The following is a 14,195-nucleotide window of genomic DNA, read 5'->3' as shown; positions in this document are numbered from 1 at the left end:
TGAACTCAGAGATCTGCCTGCCAAGTGCTGGGATTAAAGGCGTGCACCACCACCACCACCACCACCACCACCTGAGCCAGTGTCTGTTCATAATAGCCAAGATCTGGAGAAAGAAGTGCTGCAAATTTCTGCCTTCTGTCTATCACTTTAGTTTTGAGTGAATATGAGAACAACACACTATTGCTGGCTCTAGCTGCTTCTGCTTTGGATATTTCAGTATTTCCAGCTTCTTTCTACATTCTGTAGCCTGTGGGCCCAGCCTTTCTTCTTGTATTTGATTTATAATTGTTTACTGTCATGGTACTAGAAGTGTGCTCCAAATGTCCTCCAGGTCTGCAGCTGCCAGTACTCTGTCAGCACAAGACAGCTTTCTCACCCAGAGGAGATCTGACTTCTCAGTCCATAACTGGTCATGATAGAATGTGATCCAATGATTTCCTTTCTCTCCTTTATGTCTCCTCCCGCATTCAACCATTATTTTTTGTTACATAAAGAGTAATCTAGAAAGTGTGTAAAATTTTGTACTTGTCCCCCCCACCTTTATTTTTTAAATGTGTATGGATATGCCCACATACATGTCTATGAACTACTTGTAAGCATTGTCTGTGGAGGCCAGAGCAGGTGTGGAGTCCTCACCCTGGAATTACAGAAGGTTGGGAGCTTCTGTGAGGTTGCTGGGAGTCACACTCAGGTTCTCTGAAAGAGCAGTCCCTGCTCTTAATCACTGAGCCGTCACTTTAGCCACTGTACTTGGCTTTTACAAATGTGCTTACTCATAGGAACAGATTAGATTTCTAGAGTGGTGTACAGGAGACAGGAGGTTTCTTCTTAAATCATGAAAAAGAAAGGGAGACTTCAACTGTCAATGTTACCACTGACATTTGTAAATACAGCTCAGAATCATGGAGGCAAATAATTGCACAATTACCTGGAGTAACTGAAAGCAAATTGCCTGATTTTGAAGACTGGAACATCTGGTGTTTTCTCAGCCCCCATCCCCTTTTAGTAAATGCCCAAAAAAAGTTTTGTTGTGCTTTTCTTTTTATATAAACATAATCAACATAATAAAGACGATAATGAACCAGTGACTAAGAGCTTCACTGTGTTATTCTATCTGCTCAGATGTGCCAAGCAGATCTTTAGCCTTCATTGAACCCTCAAATAGAGGCTGGCAAACTAGAGCATCCATGTTTATTTAATCAGCTCCTCCCCCATTGTCAGGCTCCTTTTAAGCCTTTAATCGAAGTTTGTTGCTCAGCTGAAACTAAATATTTCTCAGTTCTGAAGAGGGTGAGTGGGAAGCAAGTGGCCTATGAGGTGCCATGTAAATTTGACTTTTGTTGTTCAGCCAGGAAACACATGATATTCCATATTAACTTTTAAATGACTTAACGCAGAACTAAAGCTTTAGGAATAGGTTGATTTAAAAGTTGCCATTGTATAAATAGTACAAAACCCAGAGAAGTTACTAAATTTTAAAATGATTTTCAATATTCAGTTTATATTCATGTGTCAAAATTCACAAATAATCATATTACTTGATGAGCTGTTTCTGAGTAAACATACCGAGCCATCAGTATTTCAGGATGTCTGTATGTCTCTTTCCTTTCTCCTCCCCCAGATAGCTTCTAAGATTGCAGATTGGGCTACCATCCCCAATTTTAAATCCTTTAGAATAAATTTTTCCCTGTGTTAAAATCCATACAACGCAATGGTCATCACTGTAAAGCACACCATTCAATGGCACTCAGCGTCTTTGTCGCGTCATCCCGCTGTTACCCCTGACTAGGTCTAGAACATTTTTATTTACCTCCAAACAGGAGTTTCCCTCTTTTTCTCACAGAAACCCACTCCAGATGATCCCTCTGTAACCCAATGTCCCTTTCTTACTGTCTTGCCCTTGATCTCTTAGGGTCATCTTGTACTGTTGAAAGCTATTTCTCCAAGTAGCACAGATTCCTTTTATTGGAGAGTGGTATTGAAAAATATAACCTATGTACTTTGTCTTAATGTTATGTCCTTACATGTAGACCCTTTCAAGCTGAGCTTGGAAATATGTGTCTGCCTTTGAAAATAATGAGATACACATGTCCACATGTGGACAGGCATCTTATGGTATCTGTGCAGGGCACTGGGACCAGTGTGTCCTTGAGTTCCAAAATGTGAGGATGCTTAGGTCAACTGGGTAAAATGGTGTAATGTTTGCAAGTGACCTGTTTGCATCCACTCATATTCTGTAATTTTTTAAATTGGTTACTAACCAGTAATATATTGATGAATTCCAATCCCTTATATATTACATATGGTACCAAAGAATAATGTTATTAGTTGTTATTTTATCATTTAAGAAATAACAACAAGAAAAAAGTCTGTTCATGTTCAGTCCAGAGGCAAACACTTGATAAACTGTTGGTAGAATTTATGTGTACATGGAGTGAGGATTTGGATTGCTGATTGTATATCTGTATATGGAAAACATATGTATGTATGTATGTATGCACACATTTCTATGTTTTAATTTCCCTTTGTATATGTATCTCTAACTCTACTCCCTCCTCTTCTTTCTCTATACATGCACACACACACACACACACACACACACACACACACACACACACACGTCCACGCCTGAAACCACAGACAGAACAAAAAGAACCATAAATTCACACTTATGATTTGCTGTCTAATATTGTAAGAATCATTGTATCCGTCAGTATTTTAATACACTAACTTTTTTATATGACACAAGGTCCCTTTAGTTTGGATTTACTTCATTTTAAGATTTCTTTCCATCTTTCTAAATTTTCATTCTTTCTATTGCTTGTTCCTTTTTATAGCTTTTTCTGCACAATTGAACAGTTCTGTGTAATTTTTTATTCTTCTGCTAACTAGTATATATTCTTTTCTATATTTACTTATTTAAAAAGTTTCCTAACTAGTGGAGAAATTATTTTAAATATTCTTTAAAACAAAACAAAAAAACAAGGGTAAGAGCTTTCAAGGTGGCTCAACAGTTAAGTTATTGGCCCCTTGTATAATGACCTTATTTTAATCCTCCTAACTCACATGGTGGAAGGAGAGAAGTTACTCCTGCAGTATTCCTCTGACCCTCCCCTCCAACAAGCATACATACTTATGTATGTATGTATGTATGTATGTATGTATGTAAAGAAATGGGTGGGGCTTGGGAGAAGGCTCACCAGGCAAGGCATTGCCCATGCATTTATGAAGATCAGGAAAGGTGCTTGGATCCCCAACATCCACATAAAAGCTAGGTAGGCATGGCAGCCCACCTGCAATTATGTGCTAGTACACAGACACAGAGACAGAGTGTCCCCAGTGTTGACTGCCTAGGTTGAGTATTGGAATCAGTGCCTTACATTGCTTAAGAGACACTATCTCAGGTTGAAGATGGAAAGCAGTCAAGGAAGATTCTGCTATTGATCTTAGCTTTAGCGTGCATATGCATGTTCACTTTATCAGATACATGTGAACACCCAAACACATGTACACACATCAAGACACATACACATGTAGGCAAAGAAAGGGCAAGAAGTAAAGTATATTATTAAAGTTAATGGCCAATGTAGGAAAGAAAGTAGAATTGACATTATCCTATAAGTACTGATAGATAATATATAGACTGTGTTGAATTTTTAAAATTTGTTTCAAATTAATATATAATTTTCTAAAATTAGTAATGGTTTCTTAAGCCTTAACATTTTTCTTTGTGGGATATTTAGAAACAAAAAGATCTTTTTTATTATATACTTTTATAACTTTTAAGTGGTAATTCTAAACTTTTAGCATATGCTGTTTGTAAGGATTTATTTATTTTTCATTTGCAAATATGATTTATTATTCAGTTTTTCTTATTTTCCATTATCTTTCAATGAAAACATATTTACAATCTGTAAAGATAATATTTGACATTAGTTAAATAACTAATCTTATTTGAGCATCAATGAGATAGCTCTGTTAGAAATGTCTGTGTTGTGCAAGGCTATATACCTCATTTTGATCATCATAGGAAGATGGACAAACGTAGAGCCCACAAAGATGTCTTCTATTCTCCATATGTCTGTCATGGCCTAAAAACCCATAGCCACGTTAAATACTTTGTGTGTGTATCCAAAGAGACATTTTCATCTATCTGGAATAGATGTAATAATTTAAGTTAATCAGTAATCAACTGTATATTTCACAATGTAACGTGATATGCTATGGATAGGTATATATTATTTGAAGTTAGTTACAATAGAGGATGTTAGATGATGAATTTTAGTTATTTTCTCTGAGGATTGGAGGATGTTTTAGTGAGGATATGAGTGAGCAGCAATTGTAGAAGTGTTTAGGGACATGTAATGTCTCAGGACATTTAGACAAACAGTCATTTTAGAAACTATCATATTGGGCAGTATTAGGTACACAGAGGTCAGGGATGACTCCTGGCTGGCATTTCCAGGTGTCATTTTCCTGAAGAGTTTGTGTATATCTAAACCATGTATTTTACTTTTATTATTTTTAGAATAAAGTCAAACATTAAATGATAGCTTCTTCAAAGCTGTGTAGAAATCACTCAGTTGTTTGTCAAAGATAGTAGGCCACTTCATCAGTACTCTCCACTGGTCACTGTATTTGTCTATTTTGTCATAGACATGGTATTCTGATTTATTATTACAAAGAAATAATCTAGGCTAGTGAATTCGCCTTATAGCTGAGCGAAGATGAAAGGAAGGATGTCCTCAGGCAGGAACAAAAGAACCTGGTCAAGACAGGCCAGAGGAAATGGCCACTATTACCTTCAATAGTCACTTAGCTAAAGAGAGACTGCTTGGGCTTAGACAAATAGGAATGGTAAAGTCTGCATAAAGGTATGCATATTACCTTTTATGCCCTTGAATATACTTAATAAAGAATGTGACAGTATAATCTTTGTACTTTTTCCCTTCTGCATTTGATATTTTAGAATACATTTTTCAAGGGATTAAAAAAGATTTAAAAATTATGTGGGATAAATATCCTTCTAATTTTTGTGATGTCAGGCAGACATCCTTATCTCACTAATGTGTTTTGATACCACAGGGGATAAAGCTTTCTAAGTATTGTCATCTTCTTGGCTAATGGATTTCAAGATATGCAGCAGCAAGCGTCCTTCCCATGCTCTCTCTACCCTCTACTTCCTTTGAAGTTAGGTAAAATGAAAGGAACAGAAGACCTGTGCTGAAAAGGAGTGTTTCTGGTTCTTCACACATTTTTTTTTCTTCTCTCAATTTCATTTCTTTCATAGTGTTATTTTGGTAGGGAACATTTTTAAACTTATTATTCCAATTAGTTGGTTTACTTCCTGTCCTTAGTCTGACGTTTCATTCTAAGTAAGCATTTGTTTCAGGATATACTATATAAAATATGGATATCTCCTATGTGCTTGATTTTCCGTTCTGTTCTGATTGTAATTCTTCCTCTGTATTAACTTGCATTGTATTGTAACCACATTCACTCACTGAATGCAGGCGTCTTGCAAAGGACTTACAAGATTTGAATACTTAGCTCATTGATTTTCCTTCCTGTAACTCCCAGTACCATTGTCTTTAATGACTTCCCACAGAGGTGATCCATCCAACATTTCACTTTGTTATCCCAATGATCTTGGACCTGATATGTAAATAAGAAAATGAGCCTTTTATTCTATTTGAGAAAAACTCCCTGAGATTTTGGTGGTAGTTATAGTGAATATATTTATTATTCTTGGGAAAGTGTGTTCCTTTTGTCTCTTTTTAAAAATCTTTTTATTTATTCTTTGTGTCTTTCACATCATGCATTTTGATTCTATTTATTTCCTGTTCATTTCTTCCCTCTGCCCTTGCAATACTCCCTTCCCCCAGTAAAATAAAATTTAAGAGAAAAAAGGAAAAATAATCTTGTCCAGGAAGCTGTCGTATGACACTGTGAGACATGCAATATACCCCTTTGTCCATATAGCTTTCCTTGCAAGTGTTCAGTGCAGAGTCACTGGTCTGGTTCCAGGCTTCTGGTTTCTGCTACTCTATTGATGCTGGGCCCTCACTGAGACTCCTCTTGGGTATCCTGTTGTTGCCGTGTGTCATGGAGATCCTCCAGCTTTGGGTCTGCAGGACCAGTCCCATTATGTGCTCCCACAGATAATAGATGGGGTGGATGTTGGGGGCGGGGCAACTCATAAACCTGGTTCTTGACCCTGTCCTCACCACCAGGGTGAGCTCTCCAGTATTGTCCTGGCTAGTTCACCCCTGGCAGCAATGAGTAAGGGGCAGAGCCAATTCTTCTGCTTTCAAGCCCTCAGGGTTGGCACTCCCCTACCTGGACCATAGGGCCAGCTCTATTGTGTTGCCCAGATGAGGTGTAGGACCCCTCTCCTGAGCACTTCAGCTGGTGAGAGGCAGGACTAGTGTTCTCTCTAGTGTTGCAGCCAGTGAGGGCTGGGGCCAATTCTGTAGAGCCCTATCCTCTCAGCCTTTGATGATATCAGGAGCCAGGGACATCTACAGAGACCACGGCTGCATCAGAACCATGAACTCAGATATGGGCCTCGGCAGAGGCATTACCATGCCCTGGGTGGCAGTCAAGCCACTTACCTCAGCCCGATCCTCATCTCTTTCACCTCTTCAGATATGCCTCTGTCCATATGATATGAATCAATCTCTCTCTCTCTCTCTCTCCAGTACCACACCATACATTTGCTCACCATAGTAGTGCCTGTCTTCCTGGCACTGCAAGGCGTGGTGTGAGCCAGTGTCTTCTCTGTGGAGACCGCCTGAGCTGCATAGTGTTGTTCAGTGTACTTCTTAATGAAACTGAATCTATGTGTTAGATCCAAAGCACTACCCACCACCCACTCCCAAATTGCGGTGCTGGTTGTAATGTGTGCCTTAAATGTCTCAACAGAAGGACTTTGTCCTGGTAAGAAGAGGGATTATTATTGGGTAAACAGTTCTGTTTCCTCGGAGCTTCCCTAGATCTGCTAAAAAGGGTTGAGTACCTTGGGCATGGTCGTCCAGTTTCTGGTCAATTTGAACTGCCTTTAGCAGTTCAAAGAATGCACCCTGCTGTCATATGAAATGTGCTTGCTCCTCTCTTTGCATCCCCCTTCCCAGAGAGCCTTGGCAGTTTTAACCCCAATAAACCTTTCTATCTATGGAGTGGTCTAGTTCAGTGGTTTCACTGTGCCCTTGCTTATACGTGGCATCTAGGAATATACCTTTACATCTGTGTTTAGGTTGCCCTCAATTTCTCGCCACTGTTTTGTATGATTTAGATCTTTTATTTGTTATTTTTTCTTGTTACTTTGCCTTTTGATGCCTTTATAATGTTGCAAAATTATTTTAAGATGTCCTCTTTCAATTTTTTTCAACATTTAGAAATACTCATTTTAGTGTGTTGAGCTTTGACTATGATGCTGCTAACTTCATGTAGGTGATTTGAGTAGGATTTTACTTCTTTTCCATCTGTGTATCAATTCTTATTCCTGCTCAATTAATTAGCTGAAGCCTCTGTTGCCGTGATGAGTAGTAGCGAATGGTAAGAGGAGACATGCTTCTGTTGTTCCCAGCTTCAAGCAAGAAGCATTCAGTGTGATTCCTATGGAGCAGGTAGTAAGTGGAGTACTTAATGAATCTGGACAAACAAGATCTATTCAATGTTGTTAAAGAGGACTAACATCTTATCTTTATCTTTGGATGTCTGAACACTTACTTTTAGGGATTCTCATGAAAAAATTCCATATAACATGGATTGGATTCAGTTTGTTCTTTCTCCAGAATGGCATTTTTTTGTTCCTCTGAGTTGACTTATTGATTTTGTCAGAATCATGATATTTTACTAACAAAGCTTGAACTCTGTGGATAGATTCTTGCTACAAGTATTGGCCTGGTAACATGTACAGCAAATGAAAATTTCATGATATCAAAAACACATAAGCAGCCTATAAACCAAGAGATGGATGTTAAGAAAGAAATGTGGTAGTGGTCTGAGGGCCAGAGGAAACATAGTCTTGGAGCCTATTTATTCATATTGGAAAGTATTTCTAAAATATTTTCCAGTTGTAAAATAAGCCTGTAATGACTACATTCTTTTGTAATTAAAGTGCATGCCTTGATAAAAAGTACATAAATATTCTTTACTAGTGTGTATATGATAGCAAATACTTGAATTAGAAATAACTGATTAATGATAGTCATTGAGGTACCTTCTCTCCCTTTTGCTTTTCTCTTTTCTAAATTAAACAAGACAATATTTTGGTAACTAAGAAAAACATAAGTGTCACATTAAATGAATTATTTTTAATGCTATTTAATGCTATCAGTGGTCTAAGTGAGGTTAGGTGCTCATATTTGTTACTCTTTCAGTTGCCTTATAAGCTTTATTGTGTCACTTTTAATTCTTTCAAGATTTGGAGTCTGACTTTGTCTTTAAATATCCACTTGGCTGTCACCTTGAATAAAAACTCTGTGTCCCTAATACTGACCTGTTTTGCATTGCTGGTTCTGCTTTCTTGCATAATGTTTTGGCAATTAATAAAGCAAAAGAAATGAACAAAAGAAGGACTAGATCTTTAATCTGATTTTGAACAGGTTTAACTCCTTTCCTTTGTACATCTAATTTCTTAAATTGGTATAATTTAAGAGCTTTCTTAATTGTTATCTTGGTATCTTCTTCACTTCTCAATTGGAACACATGCATACCTTCGGAGCAGGTCTCTGCTTTTGATCTTGGGTTATATGTCCCTCTGATATCTGTGGCCTGTAAAGCATTAAACCCTTTCTGTCACTTAGAAAAGTACCTGCCAGCTTAGCTGTCTTGTTTCCTTAGATGTTAATTCAACCAGGCATGGCAGAAGCCTTTGAATTCCTACCTGAGAGGCTTTCATGGACCACTGTGTTTAAAACTGTATATCTCATACTATGCTTATTTCTACCTTTTTAAAATTTTTTCTCACTAATAAACTTACTATTTATGATAGTGTGTGTGTGTGTGTGTGTGTGTGTGTGTGTGTGTGTGTGTATGTGTGTATTTAATGGTACTGGGGGTTGTACCCAAAAGGTGTGTTAGGCTTCTCACCAATTAAAACTGTACTGATATATGCTCACATTTAGTAGGCATTTAATGTTTTTCAAATAATCAAGGAATTCTACCTCTTCTCACCCCATACTTTATATATACTAGATCCTTCCAAAAATCTCCTTTGGAAAATTAAGAGTATTATAGGACTCTACCAATTTATTGTCTGTCTTTTATTACCAACTGAATGGATCTTTTTTTATTCCTTTTGTATATACTTGTGTTTTGTGTTTTTTTTCCTGAAAATATCCCTGTACTGGTTTGTGTGTGTTGTGTTGTGGTGTGTGTGTGTGTGTGTGTGTGTGTGTGTGTGCGTGTGTGTGTATGCATATGTGTGTGTGTGTGTGTGTGTGTGTGTGTGTGTGTACCCATGCATAGAAAGGGACCATTGGTGGGAAAGAGTAAACAAGATCTTAAGGAAGGGGTATAATGGAACATTAGTGATAAGGATGGGAATGGAATTATTAGGCAGTAGGAGGTTGGGGGAGGGATAACTAACATTAAGGATGTTTGATAAAGCATATTGGAATCGTGTTTTATCATATGTACACACACATATATTTTTTCACATAAATGTTTCATTGGAATTACCCTGCACAGGGGTTTATAATCACTCCAGAAGCTATAGGTTTGCCAAATTCAAAACCCATTGTCAGCCAGGTGTGGGAAGTTCCTGTTGACTTGGTTAGAGATTGTTGTAGAATATTATTTTAAGGCACATTACTTTTGTTTATGCTGTATTTGTTTAACCCTGTGAACTTGTGTTACTTTGCTTGTCTAAAACACACCTGACTGGTCTAATGAAGAACTGAATGGCAAATAGCAAGGCAGGGGAGAGAGATAGGCAGGGCTGGCAGGCAGAGAGACTATATAGGAGAAATCTGGGGTGAGGAGGAAGAAAAAAGATGGAGGGGTGAAGTAGAAGAGGCAGAGAAGGAGGAGGACTCCAGGGTCTAGCCACCCAGCTACATAGCAAGCCATCAAGTAAGAATAAGATTTACATAAGTAAGGGAATGGGAAAAGCCCAGAGGCAAAAGTTAGATGGGATAATTTAAGCTAAGAAAAGCTGGCAAGAAACAAGCTAAGCTAAGGCCAGACATTTGTAAGTAAGAATAAGCCTCTGGGTGTGATTTATTGGGTAGCTGGGTGGCAAGCCTCCCCCAAAGAGAAAAAAACCAAGAGACATCCTGAGATCCCCAAAGTGTTGCAAGCTGTTCACCTTTTCTCTTGGTTGCCCACCAGAGCTCAATGGTAGATACCTTCTGGTTCAATATTTACCTCATTTCCCCCTACATATCTCCTGTTCCTTACTTGGCTTTCCTTATCTGCCAGGTTAGGTTAGGCATTTGTCCTTTTTGGGCCTGATTTTTGTGCAGAAATTAGGCTGCACCGAAATCAGTCCTCTGTGCTCCATTTCTTCTCAACTGAATTATAATAGTGTGCTTGTCCCCATTGCCTAGAATTACATTTCCAATGGCAACTGAATGAACCAATGAGTAAAAGTTCTTTCTGCATTGCTCAGAGTGCTTGTTTAGTAAGTTCATTTTTTATTGAATTTTAATATTTAAATGTCTTAATATTACTTTATTTTATTATGCTTCTAGTAGTATATACTTAATAATTCTGCATGACAGTGTTTCATTTGAAAAAGCAACTATTTTAATTCTCGACATTCAGTGTACTTTTTAATATCATTTGTGAATAAAAGTCAATTATGAATTTATAGATTTTTAGTAATAATATTTTACCTCAAAACAGTAATTTTGTTAGTTGTTACTAGGTATGATGAATTTCATATTTTATGGATAATTTTCATAGAACATGAATTAAAATTTTTTTTTATTTGTTTTATAGGGAAGTCTTAGAAGTAGCCGACAGATCTCACCTCAGGAATTTATTCATGAGCTGAAAATGGGGTATACTGACGAGAGACTTTTTGCATATCTAGAGTCACTCCGAGTATCACTGACCAGTAATCCTGTGAGGTAGGTAATTGATCTCCTGGATGTCACTGTGGCATGTTACTCAAACTGATAATCACTAATCTTCCTTTTTTAGTTAGTCTATCTGCAGAAAGGTAGTGTATATGACCAGATTCTCAAGGTAAAAACCAAATATCAAAAGGTCACTCTTGAAAACATATACATACAAGTAACAATATACACACTGAGCCAGATGAATTATGTATTTAGGAATATGAAAATGCACACACATACACACACACACACTGTAAATCAAAAGAAAGAGAAGCCATGTGTTTGAAACAGAGCAATGGGGTTGGACATGGGAGGCCTTGGAGGAATTGAAGGAAATGAAGCAGTGATGCAATAATATTATAGTCTCAAAAATAAAAACAGATCATCTGAAAAATGAACATAAACTGTATGGATGAAGAAAGGCCTCAATGGGTCTTTGTGTTACTGAGTAAAACATAACTCATGGAGTTAAAGCTGTTTTATGAAGTTCTTAAAAACATATTTTGTATAAGGACAATCAAGATAAAAATCTATTACTCTAACATAATTTTTACTTTCAGTTTTTATATTTTTCAAATGCTTGCTGAATCTTGTATGATAGAGCAAGGCCTACAGCTTGTTCTTTCTTTTCCCTCTTTAGAAAATGGTGTCTAATGTAGGGACCCTTAGATTAATGTTCTATATTTAACAAATAAAAGAACATACCGTGCATCATAAAGTTAACAATTTTTGACTTAACTGACAGAAATCAAAAGAACAAAACCTATCTGAATTCCTAACTTAACAGGATGTCTTTTATGTGATGTCAGTACCATATGATTTTCTTTCTGTTTCTTTCTTTTTTTTTTTTTTTTTTGAGACAGGGTTTCTCTGTGTAGTTTTGGTGCCTGTACTGGATCTCTGTCTATATACCAGGCTGGCCTCCAACTCATAGAGATCCACCTGGCTCTGACTCTTGAGTGTTGGGATTAAAGGCGTGCACCACCTGTAGATCAGTTTTATACTTTTTCTGATTGGGCTACATTTTCATGCCTTTGAGAAATCTTATGTGGAAATTTTAAATGGCAAAGTAATGATGAAAAATGTTCTCATTTAAAATTACCAGATTACTGCAATGTAGGAGGTATTTGTTAAAACACAAAACAGAATAAAAATAGGTGTTACCTGAAGTGTTAATTTTGGTACTTTAAAGGACAGAATTCAGTTTTCATAGAGGCTTTACGCTAACCCTGATTTAGCTTGATGTCTTAACCAGAATATTCTTAAAAAAATTTAAGCAGAAGTTGTCAGTAAATATTTGAGTAGTCAGAGTCAGAAAATCTGTTTGAGAAAGCTGGCTGTTGGTTTTTTATTGTCTAAGGGATAGTTGTTTTGGATAGAATATATGGATGCATATTTTTGTCCGTGATATATGTAAATAGGTGGAAGGCTGTGATGGAGTAGGGGTATGAAAAATAATTTCCGTGAATATTCTCTTTAATGAGTACTTATAAGATGAGAAAGTCTTTGGCCAAGAAATATTTAAAACAAAAGACTTAGGTTTTATAGACCTGGAAATGAGTAAGCGTAAACCACAACAACAAAATCTTTGTTGGTGTTCAACTGCAGTGTGCTTGTTAGACTGTGGCTCAAGGATGGCTGTTAGCTGAAGACGTGCCTGTGTGCCAGCTCTTCACCAGTTCACATTTTCTCACATTGGAGAAGTGCATGAGAGAGTTCTTGATGGAAACAAGGAAGTTTTAGTTCACTTTCTTTTGTCTTACCTTTCCTTTTGTTAGTTAAGAGATCCAGTTTAGAGAATTTAACAGACATATTTATAAAATGAGCAACTTGTGTTTCCAGCTTAATTTATCCATGTAAAATATGTTAATTTAAGAATATTTATTAGTAGCCTGGAGAGATGGTATGGTTGATAAAGTGTTTGATAAATCTGGGAACTGAGTTTGGATCCCCTGTGCCCATGTGACAAGTAGGGTATGGTGGTACATGACTGTTATTCTGACACTGAGGATACAGAACCAGGAATTCTGAATGACTTTCTGGCCAAGCAGTTTAGACACAGTGGCAAGCTTTGGGTTCAGAGAGAGACCTTGTCTCTGTCAGTACAGTGGAGAGTGATGAGTAAGATGTCTGATATGAAACTGTGGTATCCACATGCATGTGCTCACATACCTATTTATATGTATAAACACATACACTAAATGTACTGAACACAAACACACATAGAGAAATATTAAGAACGTGCTATTTGCCCAGGTGTTATATTCAAAACGTGGCTTGAGAAAACATTGTTTCTGTGGAGTTTAATTGGAGCAAAAGGGTGTTTTGGGGTAAACTGGGGGAGACAACTACATTCATTTCTGCTCATCATGTCAGGCACAGGGCACTGGGTCTTCAGAATTTTTTCAGTGTCAACCAGCATGAGGAAGTCATTGATGGTATGCCGGCTCCCTTCCCAGCATTACCAATCACCCAACAGCTTCTTCCCTCCTCCCTTTAAAGCAGATGATGCTGATAAAGGAGGAAATAAAAGAGAAAGATTTTGTACGAATTCATGTGTAGTATAAAAGAATGAATAACTTGTTGAAATTTTACCTCAAAATACTGAGAAATGATGTTCTGTATTCTTACTTAAAGAGAGTCATTAAAATATAACCAAATTCTTATAGAATCTTTTTTCCCAGGTACAGACATTTTGTAAAGTATTATTGTAATTCATTATGTTTCCATGAAGTCCTTTCAATTGATAAGAATTCTAAGTCTTGTCAGAACAGTATTTCTGAAGAGAAGTTTCTCGAATATTTGTTCTTTCAGTGTTTCACTGAAAATGGAAATGCCTTGTAGAAGAGGAATGCCTTGTAAAACTTGCATTATGCCTAAGATCAAGTCTTTGGTCTTTACTCTTAGGATATGTCTGCCCACAAGGCAGCTTTTCATGTTTGCTTCTGTCTATACAGTATGTGACTCATCTAGTGAAGTGTTTCCGATATTATTAGATATATACCACTGAATGGATATCATTCTTTTACTGTCGTGGTGGTGGTTCTTTTCTTACTTGTTTAGATGGGATCTAGCCATCTTGGGAATTGCAATCCTCCTGCCTTGGGCTCCTGATTTCTGGAT

At 37.1% G+C, this 14,195-nt stretch overlaps 1 protein-coding gene across 1 annotated transcript in view; it reads left to right on the top strand.

Annotated features, from left to right (window-relative positions):
• Diaph3 (diaphanous related formin 3) overlaps positions 1-14,195 on the top strand; it is a 483,673-nt gene that overhangs the window by 106,124 nt on the left and 363,354 nt on the right. The window contains 1 exon segment of the mRNA XM_036199401.1: positions 10,951-11,081. Coding sequence (XP_036055294.1) covers positions 10,951-11,081 — 131 coding nt within the window.

Source organism: Onychomys torridus, chromosome 9 (assembly GCF_903995425.1).
Source record: "Onychomys torridus chromosome 9, mOncTor1.1, whole genome shotgun sequence".
In the NCBI taxonomy this organism is placed as follows: Eukaryota; Metazoa; Chordata; class Mammalia; order Rodentia; family Cricetidae; genus Onychomys; species Onychomys torridus.
The sequence above is the reverse complement of the archived record's forward strand: the minus strand, read 5'-3'. Positions and strand labels throughout refer to the sequence as shown.